The 21564-nt window shown below is 43.4% G+C and overlaps 1 protein-coding gene across 35 annotated transcripts in view; it reads left to right on the top strand.

The window, feature by feature from the left end:
- PDZD2 (PDZ domain containing 2) overlaps positions 1-21564 on the top strand; it is a 345614-nt gene that overhangs the window by 274260 nt on the left and 49790 nt on the right. For all 35 annotated transcript variants that reach the window (XM_070587089.1, XM_070587087.1, XM_070587099.1 and 32 more), the window contains one exon: positions 20159-20270. In XM_070587089.1, the coding sequence (XP_070443190.1) occupies positions 20159-20270 (112 nt within the window). The remainder of the gene's footprint in view (positions 1-20158; positions 20271-21564) is intronic.

Raw genomic sequence — 21564 nt, 5'->3', positions numbered from 1 at the left:
TGAGGTGAGGTTGTGTGATGGCTGGTTTGGGTTCCCAGTGAATCCCTAGAATTTAGCCAGAGCATCTGGGGTTGAGTAATAAAAATAACTAAATAAATTGAAAACAAGCGACAGAGCAAGGAGTCATTGAAAACTAATGAAAAATGAAAACAAAATCTAACTAAATTTATCCATCATAAAAATTATAGTTACTCTGGCCCACAGCCGACCACAGCTCAGCAGTTTTTGGGGTGAGATCCACATTCTGGCCCATTGGTCTCCAGGGACTTTCTCCTTGAATAAGCCTTGCACGGGTCTGAGCATTGAGCATCTCCTCCTCGCGACCTTCTCCTGCTGCTGTTTACCCATCCTTCAAGGCCAAGATCTTTCATGAGCCCATCTGCCCTTCCTCCCTGTGACCTCGCCAGTCCAGGGACTCTCTGGGCTCTATGTTGACACAGCAGTCCCCCTCTGCTCCTTGTTATCCGCTGCACAAGGAGGCGATTGGAGTATGTGGTAGTCCCACCAGTGGTCCTCTCAACTCTCTCGTGACTCCGATACGCTCATCTCTTCTAACCAGACATCCTTCCCTAGCAGCTCTCCAACCCACAGCCTTCCTCCCCTCATCTGCCCACAGTGTGGAGAGCGCGCCCCTGCTGAACAGGACCCCTCTGCTCGGCAGCTGTGCCCTGGGGCAGCCCATCTGGTTTCCAGTGCTCTGCAGCCCCTCCACTCTCCTTCTGATAAAGCCCAAAGCCATTTATGGAGCATGATAGTGTTTGTGGAGAGGTCACCGTTATAGACATCTCTCAAAATTTCACAACTCATTCTCTTGCAAAAAAACTCCAAGGAATTATTTAATTGTCTAGGAATTTTTTACAATAAATTCAGCTCAAATAAATGGGCCAGTACATATATTAAATATGTTATATATTATGTATTTTATTTAAATTATAATTTAAATTTATTTTTATAAATTTATAATTTTTATATATGTATTATAATTAAAATTATTTGAATTATTACATAAGTGAAATGAGTATTTGATTACAAAAGTAATGTTTTCACTATATGAATGTTTGACCCTTCCTAAAACACAAAAGATAATATAAATGCCATCATACTGTTCAAAAATAGCCATCTTTGTAACATTTTGCAAGAAGTTTCTTTTTGATTTTTTCTTAAGCACATATGTATTTTTAATTGATCTTGTATTTGCTCATGAAACTTGCTATAGTCTCAACGATATATTCATGAACATTTCCCCATGTCACTAAAAGGCCTTCTGAAACATGATTTATAATGGCTAATATTCCATAACATGGAAATGTCATAATTTATTTCACCAATTTTCTACCATAAATTCTATTTACATCAATCACATGTATATGTAATTATTTTCAAAATTACAAAGAATTCTGTACAGAACATTTTTGCCCGTGTAGCTCTGTGCACATTTTTATTTTCTTATTTGCTTAAGTAGCTTGTAGCAGAATTGCTTAGTCAAAGATTTTCTCCAGAGAGATTATTTATGCTAATTTACACTTCTAGCAGTGGCCAGTTTCCATCATCACCAATAATGTTATCTTTAAAAAAAAAAAGCTTACCAGTTAATCACATACTGTGTTATATGCTGATTATTGTAGTTTTTCCAAAGGAATTTCAATGCATTCTGTCATAACACACTTTATTTGGGAAGCTTTAGGTTACCTTTAAGGAGAAACAAATGACTCTGAGCAATAATTCTCCAAAGTGCATGTTGCGGGGCTGGATTCCCGGGTTTCTCCTTCATGTCACCCCTGGCTGTCAAACACAGATCCCAAACCCATTGTCATTGGCGGAGAAACCAGAACTGATCTGCTTTGACAGTTCTGCTTTCTCCGAGCCCCGGACACGGCCTCGCCCGTCTTCACCCTCCGCTCCACCCCCCTCACGGAGCACTCACAGAGGAGGGGACACCTGGGGTCTTCCCGGCTTGCCGCCTGAACGGCCATCCTTTGTTAGCCATTCTCTCGAGCTCTGGCTTCAACCAGGAGCACCAGCCCTGGGACAGATCCTGCAGGGCCAGGAGGTGGGCGGCCACAAGATAGTTTCCGGATTTCACAGTCTGCCCAGGGTCTGCCCCACTCTGCCTTATAAAGGTGCTGAACTACTGAGGGAAAAAATATTTTTTAGGTCTATGTTTACAATCCAAAACTCTGTTTTGTAATTTTATTTTATTATTATTTTTTTTTGTTGAGGAAGATTAGCCCTGAGCTAACATCTGCTGCCAATCCTTCTCTTTTTGCTGAGGAAGATTGACCCTGAGCTAACATCCATGCCCATCTTCCTCTACTTTATATGTGGGACGCCTGCCACGGCATGGCTTGACAAGCAGTGCCTTGTCTGCACCCGGGATCCGAACCAGTGAACCCCGGGCCACCAAAGCAGAACACGTGAACTTAACCACTGTGCCACTGGGCCAGCCCCTGTTTTGTAATTTTAAACACTAATGAACTGCTTAAATGAAAGAAACCTGGTACTGTTCTAATCAACTAAGTTACAAAGGCTTTTGTTTCACCAACGATAATGATTAAACCTGCAGCTGAATCCCACTCAGACACTGACTCTCTTTGCACCTGTAAGTCGTGGCGTGCTCCAAGCAAATGTAACACAAATGCTAAGGCTCCGCCATGAGCAGCCTTCTGACTTATTTCTCACGGCTGCAGCAAAGAGCATTGAGATTTTTTTCCCTTCAAAAAAGCTCCAGCCATGCTTAGGATAAAACCATATGGTGAATATCAACTTGGAGGAGGAGAGGCAGGAAAAAAGAGAACGGGAGTAGGACAGTGAAGTTCCACAGTCAGTTGCATAGTTGTCATCCATCTCAGTGGGGTCTGCTTCAGCAGCAGGGCTCTCTGTCCACCGCCCACCACCATATCCAATGTTAAAGACTGCCAGTTTGGTCTCAGGAAGATCTCAGTCTAGCCTCTCCCTCCTAGCGGCTGTGGTCCTGGTCCACCTGATTGGCCATTCTTTCTCAGGTCTGTCTTCTCCACTTTGTCTTCTGCTCTGCAATGACAATTTTTAAATGAGAATCTGGCCGTGTCACTTAACGGGTTAAAATTATTCAGTGGCTCTCAGTCACGGTGAAGTTAAAATCCTGATGACATCATTAGCTCCAGCCTGCCTTTTCTCCTGTATATGCTCCCGGGAGCCACACACACACACACCCTCTCCTTGCATTGTGAGCTCCACATTCCCCAGGTGCTCTAGAGCCGTCCACCACTTTGTGCCTTTGCATCTGCTCTTCTTTCTACCAGGAAGACCTTCTTTCCCTGACACTATCCTTGTCAACCAGCTCAAATGTCACTCTCTGCATAAGTAAGCCTTTCCCAGACCCGACTCCCCCCCCCCCCACTCCCCCAGTGAGTTCTTTGGTCTGTGCTCTGCACTTGCATACACTGTGAATAGATTTCTACTATAGCGCTTACCATCTCATTTTCCTAATTTATCTTGTTACTGGTCTGTCTTCCTCATTAGACAAACATTTCAAGGGCAAAGACCATGATGCCTTAAGCATCTCTCTGTCCCCAGGACAGTACAATGCCTGGGATATAATTGGGGGTTGAAGAGAAGAGGGATTCTCCTGTGATGTCCTGTCATTCCTTGACCACTTCTGATCCTTCCCTGGGAGCCCTCCTGGTCCCCTATGTCCTTGAGGCACAAGCGTGGGTCCCCCAGCCTCTGCCTCTTGCGCTTCACTCCTCTTGCGCCCAACACCTACCCTGCCTGGGCCCCTCTCCATGCTCTTCGGAGGGATTGAGCCTGCCTCTTCCACCGCTTAGGATGGCAGCACTCTGGAGCATGGCAGCGCTGCGAGATCTGGCCTTGCCGCTGACTGGAGAATAAGAAAGAGCAGTTTTCTTCTGGTCCTCGTGGCCAGTTGAGAGAGACTCTACTCAGTTGCGAGTTTTGTGCCCTTGGAACCCTGCTGGGGTGGCACAGCTGCAGCTGAGCGCTTAAGCCTGCGGACGTGAGCCGCAATCCCCCTGCCGCGTGCCCAGATCCCCATGGAAAGGAATGTCCGTGCTGGAAGGAATTGAGACGCTTTGCTTTAAGGCATCACCCATGCCCTCCCCTCAGGTTATCTAAGCACTGCCGTCCTCTCAAAGACTGGATGAAGTTCGAAGTTATCTCTGACACTCTCTGCTTGAAGCATCTGCCATCCTCTCACTCTCCCACATCTGCTAATCACTGCTCCCGTGGTGTTCAGCATCTGCTGTTTCCTATTTATTTGTTGCTTCTCATCTCTTTGGGGAAAGAAAGAAAACAAAGTCTATAAACTTTCGAAGTCAGGTGTACCTCTGTGGGCTCCCAGTATCCAATGAAGTGCCTTGTATTCAATATGTACTCAAGATACGTTTCTTGATTATAAAGCTGGGTGTAGAGCAGTAGTTCACAAAGTGTGGTCTCCAGACCAACAGCATCAGCATCACCTGGAAACTTGTTAGAGATTCAGATCCTTGGGTCCCACCCCAGACCTGCTGAATCAGAAACTCTGAGAGTGGCCTCCAACCATCTGTTTTTTAATAAGCCTGCCTTCCAGGTGTTTTGGACTCAGGCTAACATTTGAGAACTTTAGGCTCTTCCAATAAAATGAGTGGCCCGTGTATTATTGGCTATTCAAAAAAGTGTATGTCCTTTCTCAAGTGTAGATAATTACAGTTCATCCTTTTAAAAATGAGGTTTTTCAGGGAAAAAAAGTCCATGTTCTGGCCCTCTGAGAGAGTGACTCTATAAAGTGAAGAGAGGAAGAAGACTTTTAGTAAAACGGGGTGTGAAATGGGTGATGGCTCGTAAGTGATTGGGATCCTGTCTCCCTTTTTATATTTTTAACAACAACAACAACAAAAACAAAAGCGGAAGTAATGATCGCCTTTGCCAAATCTGCAGTTATCGAAGCCCAGCTAGGAAGAATTGTTTAGTACGTCAATCAGCAGACCTGTATCCGGCTTCTTTTGGCATCAGGAGAATCAGTTCTAACATTTTTGGAATCACCAGTTTGGGAAAATCTTGGAGAACTTTTGGGTGATTAGCGTTTCAGGAGGAATAAAGGACCTCATCTCTCAAAAGGGAAGGAGGACCAAGCTGGGTCTTAGGATTCTGTAAGTCTGACGTTGGTGTTTGAGTCTTTGTTTGTTGGTGGAATAGTCAGGAGGTGTGACAATCTGAATCTCAGTCTTCTGGAAGAGTCAGCATCCTCGGGGGTAGATATTAATCCCTATGTGGAAAGAAAGGAAGAATCTCTTGTGTTTTGTTTGGATTGAATAATTGATAAAGTGTCCGCTCTAAATGTTTCCAAGGTGTCTGGGTGTTGAGAACTTGTATTATAGAATCTCAAAGGACCATTACTGGTTGAGTCAAGCTGCCCTGGATAAGAAACTGTCTCCTGTTTGGGGCCTGAGCTAGATTTGTCTGGTGAATTGAACTTAGAGTGTAACGCACAGAACAATTGGCACCGAGTGCGTAAACTTGTGATTAGTATTAAAACAGGAAGATCCCAGTGTCTGACTCAGAATCAGATCTTCACAGAGCGAAACTGTTAATACAGAGAGGCCCTGGCACAGGGCTCCCTGAGCTGCTTGTAAGCGGAGTGAATGTTCTTTCCCTAAAGCCTCAAGGCGAGGGTGTTAATGTTAAGACAGGCTGCTCGGATGAGCTCCAGTGGGCTCTGCTGCTAAGCTTCAGGGTCCCTCTGAAGGGCTGCAAGGGGCCATGGCAGCCACTGCTTAGAGACGTCCTCGCTCCCCTAGGTCAGGAACGGTCTTCCCTTCTCCTTGGGCTTCCTCTTCCTACCTAACTTCCAGATTCACCACTTCCAGGAAGTCTTCCCAGATACGCACATTTTTCATGCCTGGACCCCCATCGTGTAAATATACTCTGTATTTTCCTTCATGACCCTTGACACAGATTATAATGATACATTTATTCATGTGACAGTTTGCTTAATGTCATCCTCTTCTATTAGTAGAGGATCCACGGGGGCAGGGCCCATGTCCGGTTTGCTCATTCGTGTATCCCAGGTGCTCACTGTTGGCTCTCAATATGTATTATGGAATGGATGGATGGTTGGACAAAAGGGCAGACAAGTGGATGGTGAATGTACCCTGTCTCATTCCCTAATGCCCCTGTTGCATACCCCTCATTATAAGGTCTGCTTATCTTCCACTGACCTGCCTGTCTTCCCCAACACACCATGAATTCAAAATGGGCATGGCACATAGTAGGTGCTTATTGTTTGTGTCCAAAAACTAGAAAGTCTATATGCCTCTCCGTTCTGGGAATTTCCATTTGGGGTACGAATATCAATGATATAGAAATCATTTTTCTAAGGATAACATCAGGAGAACACAGTGTCCGTTCCCTTCAAATAGGACATTCGTGGTACCTCATTAACAAATGAATGGCTGTGTTATGTTTTTTGTTTGGTTAAGGTTCAAAAGCTATAAGCAGCTAGGAAGGGAATTTAGGACTTGATTTCTAACAAATCAACAACAGCAACAAAGGATGAAACATCCCAAGGGAGTTGGTGAAGTAGTAAGTGGAATGTAAGTGAAAAGACTAGCCAAAACGGCAACAGGGATAAGAGCAGGGAACGGCAAGTCTCAAAGATGCGAGTTCTGGCAAATAGAACTATGAGATATCAGAGCTACAAGGAACCTGGGGGATTAGCTGGTCCAAACTTTGCATTTTATAAGCTAGAAATCCGTGGTGAGAAAGAAGACCGCTGAGCTCCACTGATAGCAGACTTGTTCCCCAGACAAGTTACGGTATAGCTCAAGGCAGCTACAGGGAAAAGAAAGAGGCAGGAAAGAAAAGGTGAACACACGAAGAGCAGCATTCATGGCACTCCACAAACATGTAAGGGGAAGAACTGTGTGTTGCAGACATGTAAATGTACACAGGTAGCTCCACACACTTACTTAGGTCTAAAATAAGGGGCTGGGAAGGGCGAGGTTTAGGCTGATCCTCAGATCTCCAGGTCCCACACTGGAAAGCCTCATTTGGCAGTTCTGAGTGGGGTGGGGCCCTGGAGTCTATTTTCAGAAGCTTCCAGGGGGATCCTGTTGCTCACCCAGATTTTGGAAAGCAAACCTTTGGGAGAGGGCGACTGCTGTTGGAAGCAACAGGTTCAAACACATCCTTTATTGGCAGTGTGGCAATTTCCATGGCATGATGCAAAGCGGCCGGGCTCCCAAGAGTCTCCTGGCCTGGGGCTGGATGAGGCCCATCGGCACAGGGCTTTGAGTTAAGGGGAGGTTTTAGGCCCCTAACTGGCTCCCTCCTCTCTGTAGTTTGGCACAGGGGAGCAAGGCCAAGATGGTGGTGGTGCTCGTGGGAGAGTTGGAAGCACAGATCTTTGAGCCCGCTCTGGCTCCTTCATGAGCACAGGCTTGCTTGCACATCCTGGTTCTCATCGCCTTTGCAGACACCAGTTCCTGGTATATTGACCGGTGCTGTTGAGGCAGAAGCTATGTTATTACCGCCACCAACCCGAAGCAGGCAGCAACACACACTGCTCCACGGTTCTCTGAGTTGTACATTTTTCTCTCCACACTGTCCCAAACAGTGAACTACCCTCTCTTTCCCCTTGGAGTCCTCGATTTCCCCAGGTAGGTCCCAAATCACTTAAATGTTCCTTAAGCCACACTTCAGCTGACACAGTCCTTATATAAGAGGTGGCGTGAAACTGAATGCAGTATGTAGGGTTGCCAGAGCACGATGAGAAAGATAAGCCTGCAATTATCACTGGTCTAAGAAAGTGAGATTTAAATTTGGGGTGGTTTTTGTTTGGTTTCATACTTAAGGAGATGAAGTGATTATTTAAATGAGTCAGGGGAAAATAAGATAAGAATAATTATTTGGCCCAAATAAATTGCCCAAAAAGCTGCTGAAGTTTGAATTCAGCTTATTCCCGTGGCACATTTTCCGGGGCCTGTTCCAACTCGCTACCTGGTTCTGTGCTGTGTTTTCATCCAGGCAGTTTGCAGTTCTCAAGGAGGTAAACAATTCATGTGATTTGCAAAGAAAAGCAAATATCGTGTTCTACAGTCTCATGGCGCGGTGGTCTCAAAGTGGGGTGAGCACACCGGGGGTGGGGGGAGAGCCAAATGGTCCCTTGCAGTGTGGGAGGAGAGTATTAGAATTTGCATAGATTTTATCTCATTTTGGATTGTTTTGTGTTTCATAGTGCATGTATACATTAGTACAGTAGCATAGGGTTGTAATTTATGAATCTGTATTGGGAGTGCCTGATGCTACACAGTCTACAAAGGTTGACATCACTGCGTGGAGCATTATTAAATACAGTTAAAGAAATCCCCTTAGCATGCAATCAACTTTATTATCACCTTTTGGATTTGAAAAATTCCCATAGATTTCAGTGAAAATAAAATATGGACTACTCGAGCTTGTACTAAAGTCTCTTTGCCCTCAAATTAATTTCTTTTATGAAAATAATACTGCAGAGTCATGAAGTGACTTTATCGTGTCAGGTAAGCTGGCTCCTGTCTTTGTGTATTCCGTCATGGTATTCGAAGATGCCTCTGAACTCTGCTCTCTGTCACAAATGTTCCTTTTGTAAATAATACCCCTATTCATTTAGTTTTATATGTCCTTTAGGGGTTTAAATCTGTGGTCTGCATATTGAAATATGAAGTAGAATATATTAAGACTTTCTGAAGGAAGGTGGCAGTTCAGAAATGAAACAAATAAAAATTTCTTCTGCCATGGACAAAATGATGGGAATTCCACAGGGAAAGCAGGGCGATGTGACACGTTTGTGCACGATGTGTCTGAGGTAATAGATCTTTTTTGTTTATGAGCTTTGCTAAGCCTTTAAGGCAGCAGAAATCCTTGAGATGTGTGTGTCTTTTGAGGCTGGAAATGGAGAGAGAGCTGATAGGCACAGTCAGATTCTTACTCTCTTAAGAGAAACAGGATATCCCCACTTAGTTTCAATTCCAGTTATTGTGTGGGTTTTTCAGGAAAATGACAAAATCACCCTTGACAGGGCATAGATGAGTTAGACAAATAGGCAGTCAGTGATGGGAAAAAAACACACCTCACTTGAAGACTTCCTGAGCAGTGGAAGATTTGGGGTTTGGGGTATTATTCTCTTTTTCACCACATTTTATACAACACGGTAGGACAGAGCCTGGAAATAAAAATAAAGTGAAATATACGTGATCAGAAGTTCCCCTGTGGAGTCCAGTGCAGAAATTTATTGGAGAAATGGAGCTGTTGGAGATGAATAGAATTCTCCCCACGCCACCCCCCATCATTGCTGTGTTTGCCTGTTTAGCTGTTTGCGTGCTGTTTGTTTGCTGGTTTTTGCTGGCCTAGCTTTTTGCACAAGTACTGATTTAGCTCAGTCAGTGACATTTGTAGAAAAGGAAAACCATGGCCCTCCCTCCTGAGTCTTGCTGTTTTTCCTTCACTTGCAATATTCTTCTTTCTACTCCTGACCATTAAGATTCTGAAGCCCCTCACTCCTCAAAGAGACTTTTCTAACTACTCCAGCCTTCTGGCATCTCTGCTTTCTCTGATTGCCAATTTCATTTGTCTGTTTCTCACATGTTAGTACTTAAAAATCAGAAAGACACCTCCTGATTTATATAAATGAGTAGGTGTTTTCAAAAATGGGTTGGTAAAGCTCTTTGGATATTCAAATTTATTTCCTAGAAACAAATATATTTCTCCTCTTTCCTCACCACCGCCACCACCAACAACAACAACACAAAAGACCAAAAACAAACAAAACCTTTTGCATTTCTTCCAAGCGCTGTGTTTGTTAGTAAAGCAATCTGATTAAACCAATTTAAACAGTGGCCAGTAATCCTTGGACACTTAGCAAAGCATATGCATTTTAAAAAAAGAATCCTTGTCATTTCAAATGAGTTTCTTATCGGTATCATTTAAGAATGAAATTTAAAGATAAAAAGCCTGGGTGACGAGGATGTTTTTAGAGGAAATACCATGGTAGACCAGTAAGCCTCGTCTCCGGGAGCAGCTTCCTTAAACTGTCTCTGCTTGTCAGTGCCTTCCCTTCAACTTATGGAGTTATGTTTCCTGAAAGTTCTCAGGTTTGTTCTTCGGATGGGGCTGGAGGTGGGGAGATGGGTAGGGCTAGGGTATGAACCATTCCTGTAGATAAGAGGTTGGCAGTTGTAAAGACCAGATCGTAAACGTTTTGGGCTTTGCTAGCCAATCTCTGTTGCAGCTGCTCATCTCTACCTGTGTAGTGCAAAAGCAGCCATAGGCAATAAGTTGACTAATGGGCTTGACTGTGTTCCAAGAAAACTTGACAAAAACAGGTGTTAGGCCAGCTTTGGCCCCTAGGCAGCAGTTGGCCAACCCCTGCTGCACATGAACACATGTGAGCCAGGGACAGCCTCTCTTATTACTGCTTCCCACCTGGGCTCCACGGAGCACATCTTAGATTTCCACTGAGATTCTTCAAGAAGTGCATGCCCTTAGAAATATATCAGCAAATCAGCATGAACTCAACACTACTCCTGGAAAATAGAGAACTCAGAGGACAGCTTATGTTGATCTGGAAAAGGCACAGAAAGCCTTAGAGTGCTGCCGAGAACTTCACAGCAGAGCAGAAGTTAACCACAGTGTCTTCAACGTGAACAGTTAGTGTTCATTTAAAACCTGCCTAAATGGTGTGCCCAGTTAAAACAATCCTTTTCTGTTACAATAAGCCATGTAATCATGTAAAACTTCCTCTTAAACATTTGTATAGAGAAAAGGTCCTGGAAGAATTTGCCATGTTTACCACTGCTGCTGAATTAGATGTGAGTCTGCTGGTATATTAGGATACCTTAGATGATTCATTTTGTACTCTCCTGCCAATCCTCCTGTTCACTTCTTAGGTCTTTTACATGCCTTTCTTTTCTGATAGCTCTCCCACCTGTGCTTTTTGTATAGCTTGATATTTTCCTACACACACACAACCTTGATTTTATTATTCTGGAGTTTAGGGTAAGGCATATCATAGTCCTGCTCCCCGAGAAATGCCCAATGCGAGTAGGCAGCCAGCTTCTGCTAAGGAATGACCCACGGGTCTACCTTTAGTGGGCAGCCCACCAACCCAAAGAAGAGCTCCAGACCCTACAGTTTTCTCACCTACTAGATCGTGGGAACATTCCTGCTTTATAGAGAATATCTGTACTTGCCTTGCCTCAATTTGAAATCAATACCAAAGAGGGACATACGCAGATTCTCCTCCTTGCCATTCGCATCTCCTGTTCTTTCTGAAGAACTGAAGCCACTTGAGCACACTGTCCTCTCCTTGGGAAGAGGATGCATACAAACCCACCACCGGAGGGGCAGACTTGGGCCATTGACTGGTTACATTCCTACACCCTTAAAGGTGATGTCTTTGCCTCACTTTTCTAGGGACCAAGAGATCTATTTAATTTGTATGCACAAAGATCAGCCAAATAATCACCAACCAAGTGTGTTAAGCCCATTCAGATTGTTTGAGGATGATAAATGGGAGGAAACAGGAAATGGGCTCAGCTAGAACAAGGACAATATTATTCCATTTGCAGAGGCACGGCCTGAGCATCTCAGTCGACATCAGCTGCATCTGACACTCTGCACACACTCTGCATGGACCAGGGCATGCTGGGGTTTGGCGAGTTTTCCTTTTCAGTTTTACTGTTTTCCTCTTCAGTCCTGAGTTACTCTCTTTGTTGGAAAGCAATGAGTCTAGTGTAGCAGTAGATTTGTGTTTTAATTTCTGCAGTCAATTCGCGGGCTTCTTGCCTCTTTGGGCTGATTTATTGTTGTTCTGATTCCCTCTTTCTGAATGGTTATTCATTCCCGGCCCTGGCCTCTCTGACGGCCATCTGGTTCTCCTTTGGTCACTCAAACATCTGCCCCAGAGATTTGGAAAATGAGCTTCCTTTGGCAGCCTAAAAATAATCTTAGTGTGACTGAAGCATGAAAAGGGAATCGCCATGCTCCACTGTCCTGTAGATGCTGACCAGGGGACTGAGCCAGCAAAGCTTCCAAGGATTTGGAGCTTGGATGTCATCCGTCACATCTGCAGATTATTTTTTTTCAAGTACTGGGAACCGTAAAAACATGGCATAAACCAGGTGCACCCAGCCCTCCTGCAGTTTTCCTTGGGATCAGATATGCTTGCGCAATAAAAATGGTTGGAGATGAAAGCCATACTTTTCATGGTTTGTTTGTAAGCCTTCAAGAGTTAGCTGAGAAAGACAGATGATGCTCGGGAGTTAAACATTATATTAATCACAGTGTGTTCAAGGAGATCTCATAAATGCTTTGGACAGCAGTTATAGGACGTTTATAAGTACGCACTAGACTTTTAGCTTGGACCCAAGGGCCTGTCTCGTGGGTAATGATAGTTTGCTCCCCACCCACAGAAGACTAAAATTTGCCAGAAGCTCAAATTCATCCCTATGCTGTGTCTCATCCAAAATTATTTCTAGCCACATTGTCCAGTGCAGCTTTTCAGAAGTTCTGCAATGAGATAAAATGTCAACATAATAATGATATTCAGATAATTAAAATGCCAACAAATTCAATTCCCCTTGCAAGTCACAATCCAAAGACATTAAAATCTAAAGTAATTAATATCCAAACTCAAATTTCCTTGACCTTTTGAGTTAAAAACCAAAGCACTTAATGGGCTCCTTCGATCTCTTCTATTTCTTATTTTCCTTCATCTTAGCAAATGAGATGCTGGATGCTGGATGCTGGATGCTGGGGAGAGGTTGTGCTAGTCAGCATCTGTAGCCTGGGATGTTTTCCACTGGAACAAATATGGCTCGTTCAGCTCCAAGAAAGTTGAGTCTTTTCAACAGCAAGTCTCTTGTGTGCTTTATTTTTTAGTGAAATGTAAATGAACAAAGAGTAAGTGGACCCACAGTGGTATCAAAACCTTGGCCCCATACCCTTGACATTTAGAAATACGAGCCAGTCCACAGTCCCTACACAGTTGTCCAAGGCACAGTTTTGTTCCCAGGACCTTATTGAATTATGCCCAAGACTATGTCAAGAACTGTAAACAGTCTGAGATTTTACACGACACTTTCATGGATGCTGGCAGAAGACATGAAATTCGTGGGTCAGACACAAACGGCTTTATTACTCATGGCACAGCAACGAGCTTTTTGCTTTCTCTAATCCTAGTTTAGGATTCAATCCCGTTTTAGAGTTTCATGTTCACATAATTTCTCCCCTCCCCCCTCAAGTCATATAGGAATGATACAGAGCAGCTCAGGTAGATGGACACACAGTGGATTTTCATTACAGCTGAGGAACCCTGAGTGTAAGCAAGCTGAATCTTTTATGAGGGGCTGGAAGCAAACCTGACTGACCTTTGCTCCAGAGAGAGACATTATTATATTGGACAGTAAACAAACCTGCCCTGTCCTCCTGAGATACTATCTCTAAGTTTCAAGGCCGTCCACTCTACAAAAGTCATTGAAAAGATAGATAATCCAGAGTAAAACGTTCTATGCCTCTATTACAAGCCACACAGAAATGGGAGAGAGCCATGGAGAATTGTCTTCCAACAGGCTGTAGCAGAGACTCAATAATATCAAGGAGGGTTGATGGTGAAAATATTCTTGATTTGTCTAGATGCCAGTCTATAGTAGTTGCTTGGAGTCCATGACCATGAACTTAAACTCAACTGGTAGAATATTCCTCCCAGTCTGGGTGAAGGAATCAACCTAGCCCTACTTAAAGTGCTTTTCGTTGATATTCAAAATCTTCTTGATGTGCATTTACACTTTGAGATGACAAGTAGAGGGCTCCCTGCTGTACTGCACTGGGTGAGGACTGTGCCTCTGACAGAGCTTCCACATTCTCAGGAGCAAGCATTTTGCATCCTGGGATACATTTTCCATTTCTACTGTCTCGGCATAGAAGTGCTTAGAGGGGAGGAAGCTGCATCTCTCCTCCCCCATTTATTCAACTGGAAAAACACTCTCTGTAGATTCATGAACCAGACCTGCTGTGGATGATTCTGAAGCTTATGCCCCTAATGACCCAGTAAGGGCTAATACCTCTTCCACCTGCTCCTTCAGATGTGTCTTTCCTTGGATTTTGAATGTTCCAGGGGTCAAGTAGCCTTGCTTTCTGCTACGTATTTTTGGGCAGTAATTGGATATGCCTATAGCATTTCATAGCCGTCTCTTTTGGGGAGGACTGCCTTGAATTTCTGTTTAACCTGCTTAAATGGACCCCTTTCTTCTTTCATAGCCCTGCTTGCTGCATCTCTGTGCCTTTATTACTTCCCATGTTCCTTTGCTTTCTGACTCAGATATTTTTTCCTAAAATACTATTTTAGATTCTGTCATGCAGGCCCCATCATTGTGATAGAGATGGAATCAATGAGACCTCTGTTTACTAAAGCATCCATTCTTCAAATACATCTTGACCGCCACCACCTCTGAGTTGGCTAATTCCACCCACGAAATATTCTCCCATCAGACCAACATCAGGTTCTGGCCTATTATCGTCCTGCCTGGCTCCCCTGTGGTATGTGTCACAGTCGCTTCCTTTACAATCCTAATTTCATACATTTCTCACGCCACTTCCATTGGGGCAACAAAAATAACTGTGTCTCTCTAAAAATTCCCAGGAATTTTTTTTTTTAACCCTTTCTGGTCTTCCTCACCCCTCACCTTTAAATCTGTCCCGAGTTTCTCATCCCTCTTAGCATAGCAGTCCCAAATCCTCTTACTCAAGCTCTGTATCTGCAGCTTATAAATCACATTTCTCATTGTTTTCTGGGCCTGAGGTCCCCATAGGGGTGTCCCTGGCATTCTGCTCTCTGTGGTTTTGCCTCTCTTCCTCAGGTGGATTTCTTTAAGTCTCAGACAACCCCTCTAATCCAGGGCTAACTCATGTCTCCTCACTTTTGTGATGCCCGCTTTAAGAGTAGTTAGGAACTGGCCCATCTCTTTTCTTTATACATCGTTCCACGCCGGACTTCACAATCTCATCACCCCTTCGTAGTTTCCAGTCTGTCATCTAAGATCTCATCTTTTCTTGTAAGGAAATGTCCCTCTTCCTCTAGCTAATCATGACATACTCTTTCTCTCTTCCACTGGTCCTATTCTGATCATAAGTCCTGAGCGTGTTCTCAAATCGTCCTTGGTGTCCTGTGCAAACTTGATTTCTGAAAATGAAGTGCTCCAGGCCCATGCCTTTAACACTGCCTTCTTAGCTGTTAGGTTGGCAGTAATTTTATGGAGCTTTTTTTTCATCTTCAATCCAAGAAGGTGGCATATTCTCTTTGGTTTCCCATTTGTTTTGCTCTATTCATTAATTAAATCTGCTATCTGTCTTCAGGTTTGGACTTGAAATGTATGTCTCTGCAGGCTATAATCATAGTCTATGTCATCATCAAATCTAGAGGTACCCTGAGACCTGGTCAGGAGAAGACTTGAGCTTTTTTTAAAATTTCACTTAAACCTTTGCTATCCTCCTATGATACACATTAAGTCCTCTATTTGTATTTTCAAGTGCATTTTTAGTTAATCCTCATAATAACTCTGAGATCATTATAAGGTAATTTTAACCCTTTAAAAATACCCTTGTTCCTGGGGCCGGCCCAGTGGCGCAGCGGTTAAGTTCACAAGTTCCGCTTCTCGGCGGCCCGGGGTTCGCTGGTTTGGATCCTGGGTGTGGACTTGGCACTGCTTGGCAAAAGCCATGCTGTGGCAGGCATCCCACGTATAAAGTAGCGGAAGATGGGCATGGACGTTAGCTCAGGGCCACTCTTGCTCAGCAAAGAGAGGAGGATTGGCAGTAGTTAGCTCAGGGCTAATTTTCCTCAAAAAAAAGGACAACTCTTGTTCTGATGTCAGAACTGCCTCTGACATCAATGCTCTATTAATATATTATGGGCACAGTACATGTCACTGTCTATGGTACACATAAATTGCACCATACTTTGCAAACGCTGCATATGCTTATAGTTCATACAGAGTATCTTGTATATAAAACAAGCCTGTAGATTTAAAAAAAAAAAAAACGTTTTACTTTATCTATTCTTTTCTAATTAGCTATTTTCACAGAGAGTGGGACAGAGGTTTCCACAATTGCTGGTTAAAATACCTATATTCTGAAGAGGGAGCAGCCTGATGATAACAACTCTCCCTCATTCTTTGGCTAATGGGCTACTTTGGTACAACTAGGAACCTCCATTCTCCATCGCTGGAGTAAGCTCACGGGAGGGCAGGGACGACAGGGGAAATTAACAGCTCAATCATGCGTCTCCTGTGGAGGCTGGCTCTGTTTAGACCAGGGCAGTGGTGAATTACAGAGGCCCAGGCCCTGTCCCACTTCCATAAGCCTGGACTTTTAGTAACTCTCTAGGTTGCTCTTCTGCACACCAAAGTTTGTGTAGGTCATTCCTGACCCCGGGAATCTCTCTTAAAATCAGCTCCACTCTAAATACGTGTGACAATCACTTTCAACTCCTTCAGCCATTTCTTACACCTCTGCTCCAGCCTTACCCACACCCCCACTTCCAGAGATTCTCTGTTGGCGACTCCTGAGCCTTCGGGGGAGCTCTGCGGACAGCCAGACCCCAAGAGGTGATCCAGGTTCTGCTTGCTTTTTGGCTTTCTCCAATCCCAGTCTGGGATTCAACTTTCCCAAGTCGGATCCATTACCACACATCCATCTACTTACTGGTTCCAGAATTTTGTTGCTGTTGGCTTCTATTCTCTTTGCCCTTGTGGCATTATGTCTTTCATTTTTTAAATCTCTTTCGTGTCATTTTAGAGTGGTTTCAAGAGGGAAATCTGCCATCTTTAATCAGAAGCCTATATCATTTAATTCTTAAATCAAGCTCCATTTCTCAGAGGACACTGAAGCTCAAAGGGGTTGACTAACATGCCTAAATTGCTAATACATGGTGCAACCAGGATTTGTGCCCGGACAGCTGGATTTTGAACCACTCTGCCCTACCACCTCACTATAAAACCAGAAGCTAAAGATTCTTTTTCATTGCAAGAATGTCATAGGTGACAGGTGGGCAAAACTAAAAACAGAGCGACTCTAACTTGGAAATTGGCGGGTGATATTAGATCCCATTAATATAATGGCATTGTTGTATAACACATGAATTAGAAATCGCTGATGAATAATAGATTATATCAACTGTTTCTCTGAGCCTAAGGCCTTTCAGGAGAACTTTTTAGAACAGCTAAAATGACATCATTTCCAGAACAGTTTGATTTGTTCTGTGCATCTGAAAAAATGAAAATACAGCCAAAGGACTCTCTTAAAGTGTGGACATTTTCAGACAATAGTCATAAGACTGAAAAGAGGCTCATTGTAATCAAAATTGCACTTTGTATGTTGCTACTTCCTGAAATAATCTGGAACTAACGTATCTAAGCAACCCACTTCCTGTTCCTTGAGTTACAAGCCAGCTAAAATCACGACAGACCAGTTTTCTGTTACCAGAGGAAATGGTTCCATTTAATTTCAGAACCCTGTGATAACACTTTCAGGGGCTTCTGAAATTAGATTTCACTCCTGCCTTGAGCTCAACGGTGTACTGTTTGCGACATTTTGTGAGATATCTCAGTCCATTTTTACTGGTTTTAGCTACCGGCTTTCAGTAATAATGTAACATACACCATCTTCAGCATAAGATTTCTTTGGTATAATAAGAAATGTTATTGGTATTTTATAGATCATAGAAACCGAATCTCGTTTCATTCTTTGGTGCATTTGAGGATTTAAAAAAAGATTACTCCTTGAGGCTGTGATTCCTTTCCTTCTAAACCACCTCCCTCAGATTCTGAAAATAAAGAAGGGTTGCCAGCATTTGCATTTGCATCATAAGGACTTCAGATTTGACGTAGTGCATGCGTGCTCTTGTAAAACTCGCCACTACTTATGTGGGACTGTCACTTTCTTCACACACAATCTATCCTAGATCTTGGATATATGGTGTAAACAAAAGGGTGTTACTTAAGGGTCTTGGTTTTGTTTCTTCATCTGTCAAATGGAGATATTATTTACCTTGGGACACATGTTTGCTATGAAAATTAAATGGAAAAAAATTGAGGTGAATGAACTATACAGTACAGCACAATATTGATCATCCAAAGTATTAACTTAACTCAAAAGCATAGTAGGGTGGAGGGAGGAAATATCCTGGAAATATAATGAGGCTGGAAATCAGGAGACTGAATATGAAGTCACAGCCTTGCCTGGAATAGGTGAGAAGCCTTGGGCAGGTCACTTTCCTTCTTGGTTACTCAGATGAGTGTTATGTCATCTCCAAAATTTCTCTGATTGTCTGAAGACCTGGGGCTATGCCGGAAAAATAGAGAGGAGAGTGGAGGAAGGAAACTTCCTAAATCCAGAAACAGTAGACTGAGATTGTTTTCCTCCTTTGACATGAGCATCTCAGACAGGTGATGGTTTGGGCCTTGACCACTATCTGAGATGCCCCTCGCTAATGGGCACCAGAGGAGGGAGTGACTTTCAAACCGAGGAGTACCCGAGGAGCCTGGGTCAGGTGGTGTAAGCAGAAAGAACCAGGAACTTAACTCAGTCTCCAGTAATTGCTGTTTGCAGTCTGGAGACAGGTTCTTTCTTTTCTTAAAGTTTTTAAGCCAAGCAAAGGAGAGCCCCTGAGGCTTCCCTCTGGATTATTCCTATTTGCATGTCTCCTCCTGTGCCCCAGATCTCTGGCACATCTCCAATAGAGTTCTTTCACACTGTGTATGAATTAATGTCACAGTTTGGGGTTGGGAAACACGTCCCTCTAGAGAATCTCTAAAATCATCCTCAGGATTCTGTTCTTGCCTTTACTTCATAATTTAAACCTGGAGGCCTGCCAGTCCCTGACATTGTAATAGGAATGCACAAAATTTATCTTCTTTGTATATATCAGGATTAATTTGTTTTCCCAATGCCCCTTCCTCAGTTTGCCTACATCTCCTCATTTCTCAGACCCTTTTTTTTTTTCCTCTTTCTCATCCAGAAAGATACTTGAACTTGAGGGGAAAAGGAGACTCTTCCAAATCTTATATGTTACCTATGAGATTTACATATAACAATTACCTCTTAAAAGGGAGGGTTATCTGGGAGATAACGCTTACTGCTTACTTTATACATTTTCATATACTGAGTTTGATATGCACTGTATAACTTTTATTATCCATTAAAGTTCAGTTTTTTTACATTATAATTACATGACTTTCTGATGACCACTAAGTGTTAAAAGATATCTTCTATCTTTTTAAAGTACGTATATGTTCCTTAACGTGAATATTATCTATTTTAATTAATATGATTTTCTTTTCTCCAGAACCTCAAAGAAATAAAATTTCAAATGGCAAGCCTTGTTTGTTGGGTGTATCACACAAGTTTTATGCATGTAAATTTACCCACAAAATTTTTTATAAACACTCTCAAGGACATAAGTCTCCTTTTCCTTTCTAATAAATGTTGGGTCTTTTTAGCATGTTTGGCTTTTCTGGGGTGGAGGATCCACTGGATCTTGGGGTCCTCCTTTCTGCATCACCTCTTGGGGTGTGGTACCGTCGACATACAGTTTACAGCTTTGTGGGCTGACTTCCGTGGCTTCGGTGCCTGGGCAGTGCTCGATTCTGGGAGGTGTTCCATCAGTACTCAGGAGGGTAGCACACGGAACATCGGGTTGACCCAGGGAGGTAGTTATTTGGCTGTCACAAAATTAAAGTTTTACTGTATTTTTAAGAACTCTATAATTGAGGGTAAATTTCTGGTTTAATATTTGTTGCAACTTGCACTGTAGGAAAAAGCACTAGTGGGCTCTAGTTGTGACTTTGTGGCCAGCTGGGGCACCTTGATCTTGACCAACAAGTTTCCTGAAGAAATAAATGGCCCCTGGAGTTCTTTCCACTTTGAAATCTCCCTGGCTCTATACGGTGCAGTGAGAGGCGTGCTGTCCAGGGAGAACTTGCCAGAATGAGGCTACGTGGTTGCAAGTTACCTGAAGGGCTGTGCTTTGATCCCATGAACCTTTTTTCCCATGTGACACATTTATTGCTGCTCCTTGAGCCTTGAAATAACTCTTGGAGGGAATTGCGGGCCGGCCTCTCCTATCAGCTCTGTGCTCTCTGCATTTCAGATGCCTGGGACAGAGGAGCCCCAAGATGTGTGTGGCCCTGAGGATTCCAAGGGGAACCTGGAAAGTCCCAAACAGGGCAGCAGTAAAATGAAACTCAAGAGTCGTCTTTCAGGTAAGCGGGACTCCACCTGAGCTGGCCTGTCTGAAAATGAGCTTCCAGCCTCACTAGTGGGAAGATAAAGCCATTAACAGGATGAGCTCTTTTTCTTCCTGAAAACCTCACAATTGTTTTTCCTTTAGATGGTGCGTGCCCTGGGCATAACCACTGCATTCATCCTGGCTGCCCACATGAAGATTTTTTTTTTTGAGTCATAATGAAGTGAATGTCAACCTCTCTGTCTCTGTTTAAACTTGAATCTCCTATGTGTTTGGTTCACTTACTCCAATAGGACTTCAGGTGACCTTTTCGCTATGGAAGATTCCTGAGGGCCTGTCTTCCCAGCAAACATACCTCTTCCCCCAAACTCTTGGTCCACCAGAACAGGGGGCAAAGAACTATTTATTTAATGTCAAATCTGAATCCCAAGTAAGCAGGGGCAAAAAATGGGATGGAGTTGCAACTTATGGGACAAATAGATTTCACATTTCCTGGGCTTATTCTTATAGCAGCTGGCCTGTGTCTTGAGAGAGAAAGTCAGTGTTGAAAGCAGAGGGAGAGAAAGTCAATGTTGAAAGCAGAGGCTGTGTGCGGGGACCCATGACGATTTTTGTGGGTCCCAGGCACTTTCACCCTGACAGGCTCTTTCTTTCCTCTATTAAAAAAAATATACTCAAATTGTGTTTTGTGGCTGCATTGGTATAAAGATTCAAGCTAGAGTCATTGTTATCTCTTCATTACCATTATGTTCATTGTTTTTCCTTCTGAATTTAAAAGAAACTAAAATTAAAACATTGCTGTGGGCCTCTAAAAGTGATGTGGGCTTTCGGCACTGTGTCTACTGGCCTAATGGAGAAGTCGGCCATGGTGCCGCACCCAGCAAAGATAGCTGGTATAGCAGGAAAAGCAAGCGTTCGGAAGCTTGGCAGAATCAAGTTGACCCCTGAGCTCCCGAGTTACCTTATGACCTTGAGCTGGTTCTTTAATGTCTCTGAACTTCTACTCCCCCACCTGAAGAAAGGCGCTAATAATCCCAACTTTGAAAGGTTGAACAGATTAAAAAAGGAAAGCACAGGAAAAGCAGCTAGTGCAAAGCATGGTGTGTTAAGATCCAAAAAATGTCGATTTCTTCTTCCTGCCACACAAATCAGGGAAAGGGTTGGCATCTATGCCTGCCAACCAAGAGCATCCCTCTCCCGCGCTGCCTGGCTCCCTCCTGAGTTATTCTCAGGTGAGGTGGCAGGTATAGGACTTAAAATACATCAGTTGTTCTGTTTTGTTTTGTTTTTAAAATCTGAGTATCAAAATG

The sequence above is a fragment of the Equus przewalskii genome, chromosome 20 (assembly GCF_037783145.1).
Source record: "Equus przewalskii isolate Varuska chromosome 20, EquPr2, whole genome shotgun sequence".
Taxonomy (NCBI): Eukaryota; Metazoa; Chordata; class Mammalia; order Perissodactyla; family Equidae; genus Equus; species Equus przewalskii.
Note: the sequence above shows the minus strand (reverse complement) of the source record. Positions and strands in the feature narration are given on the sequence as shown.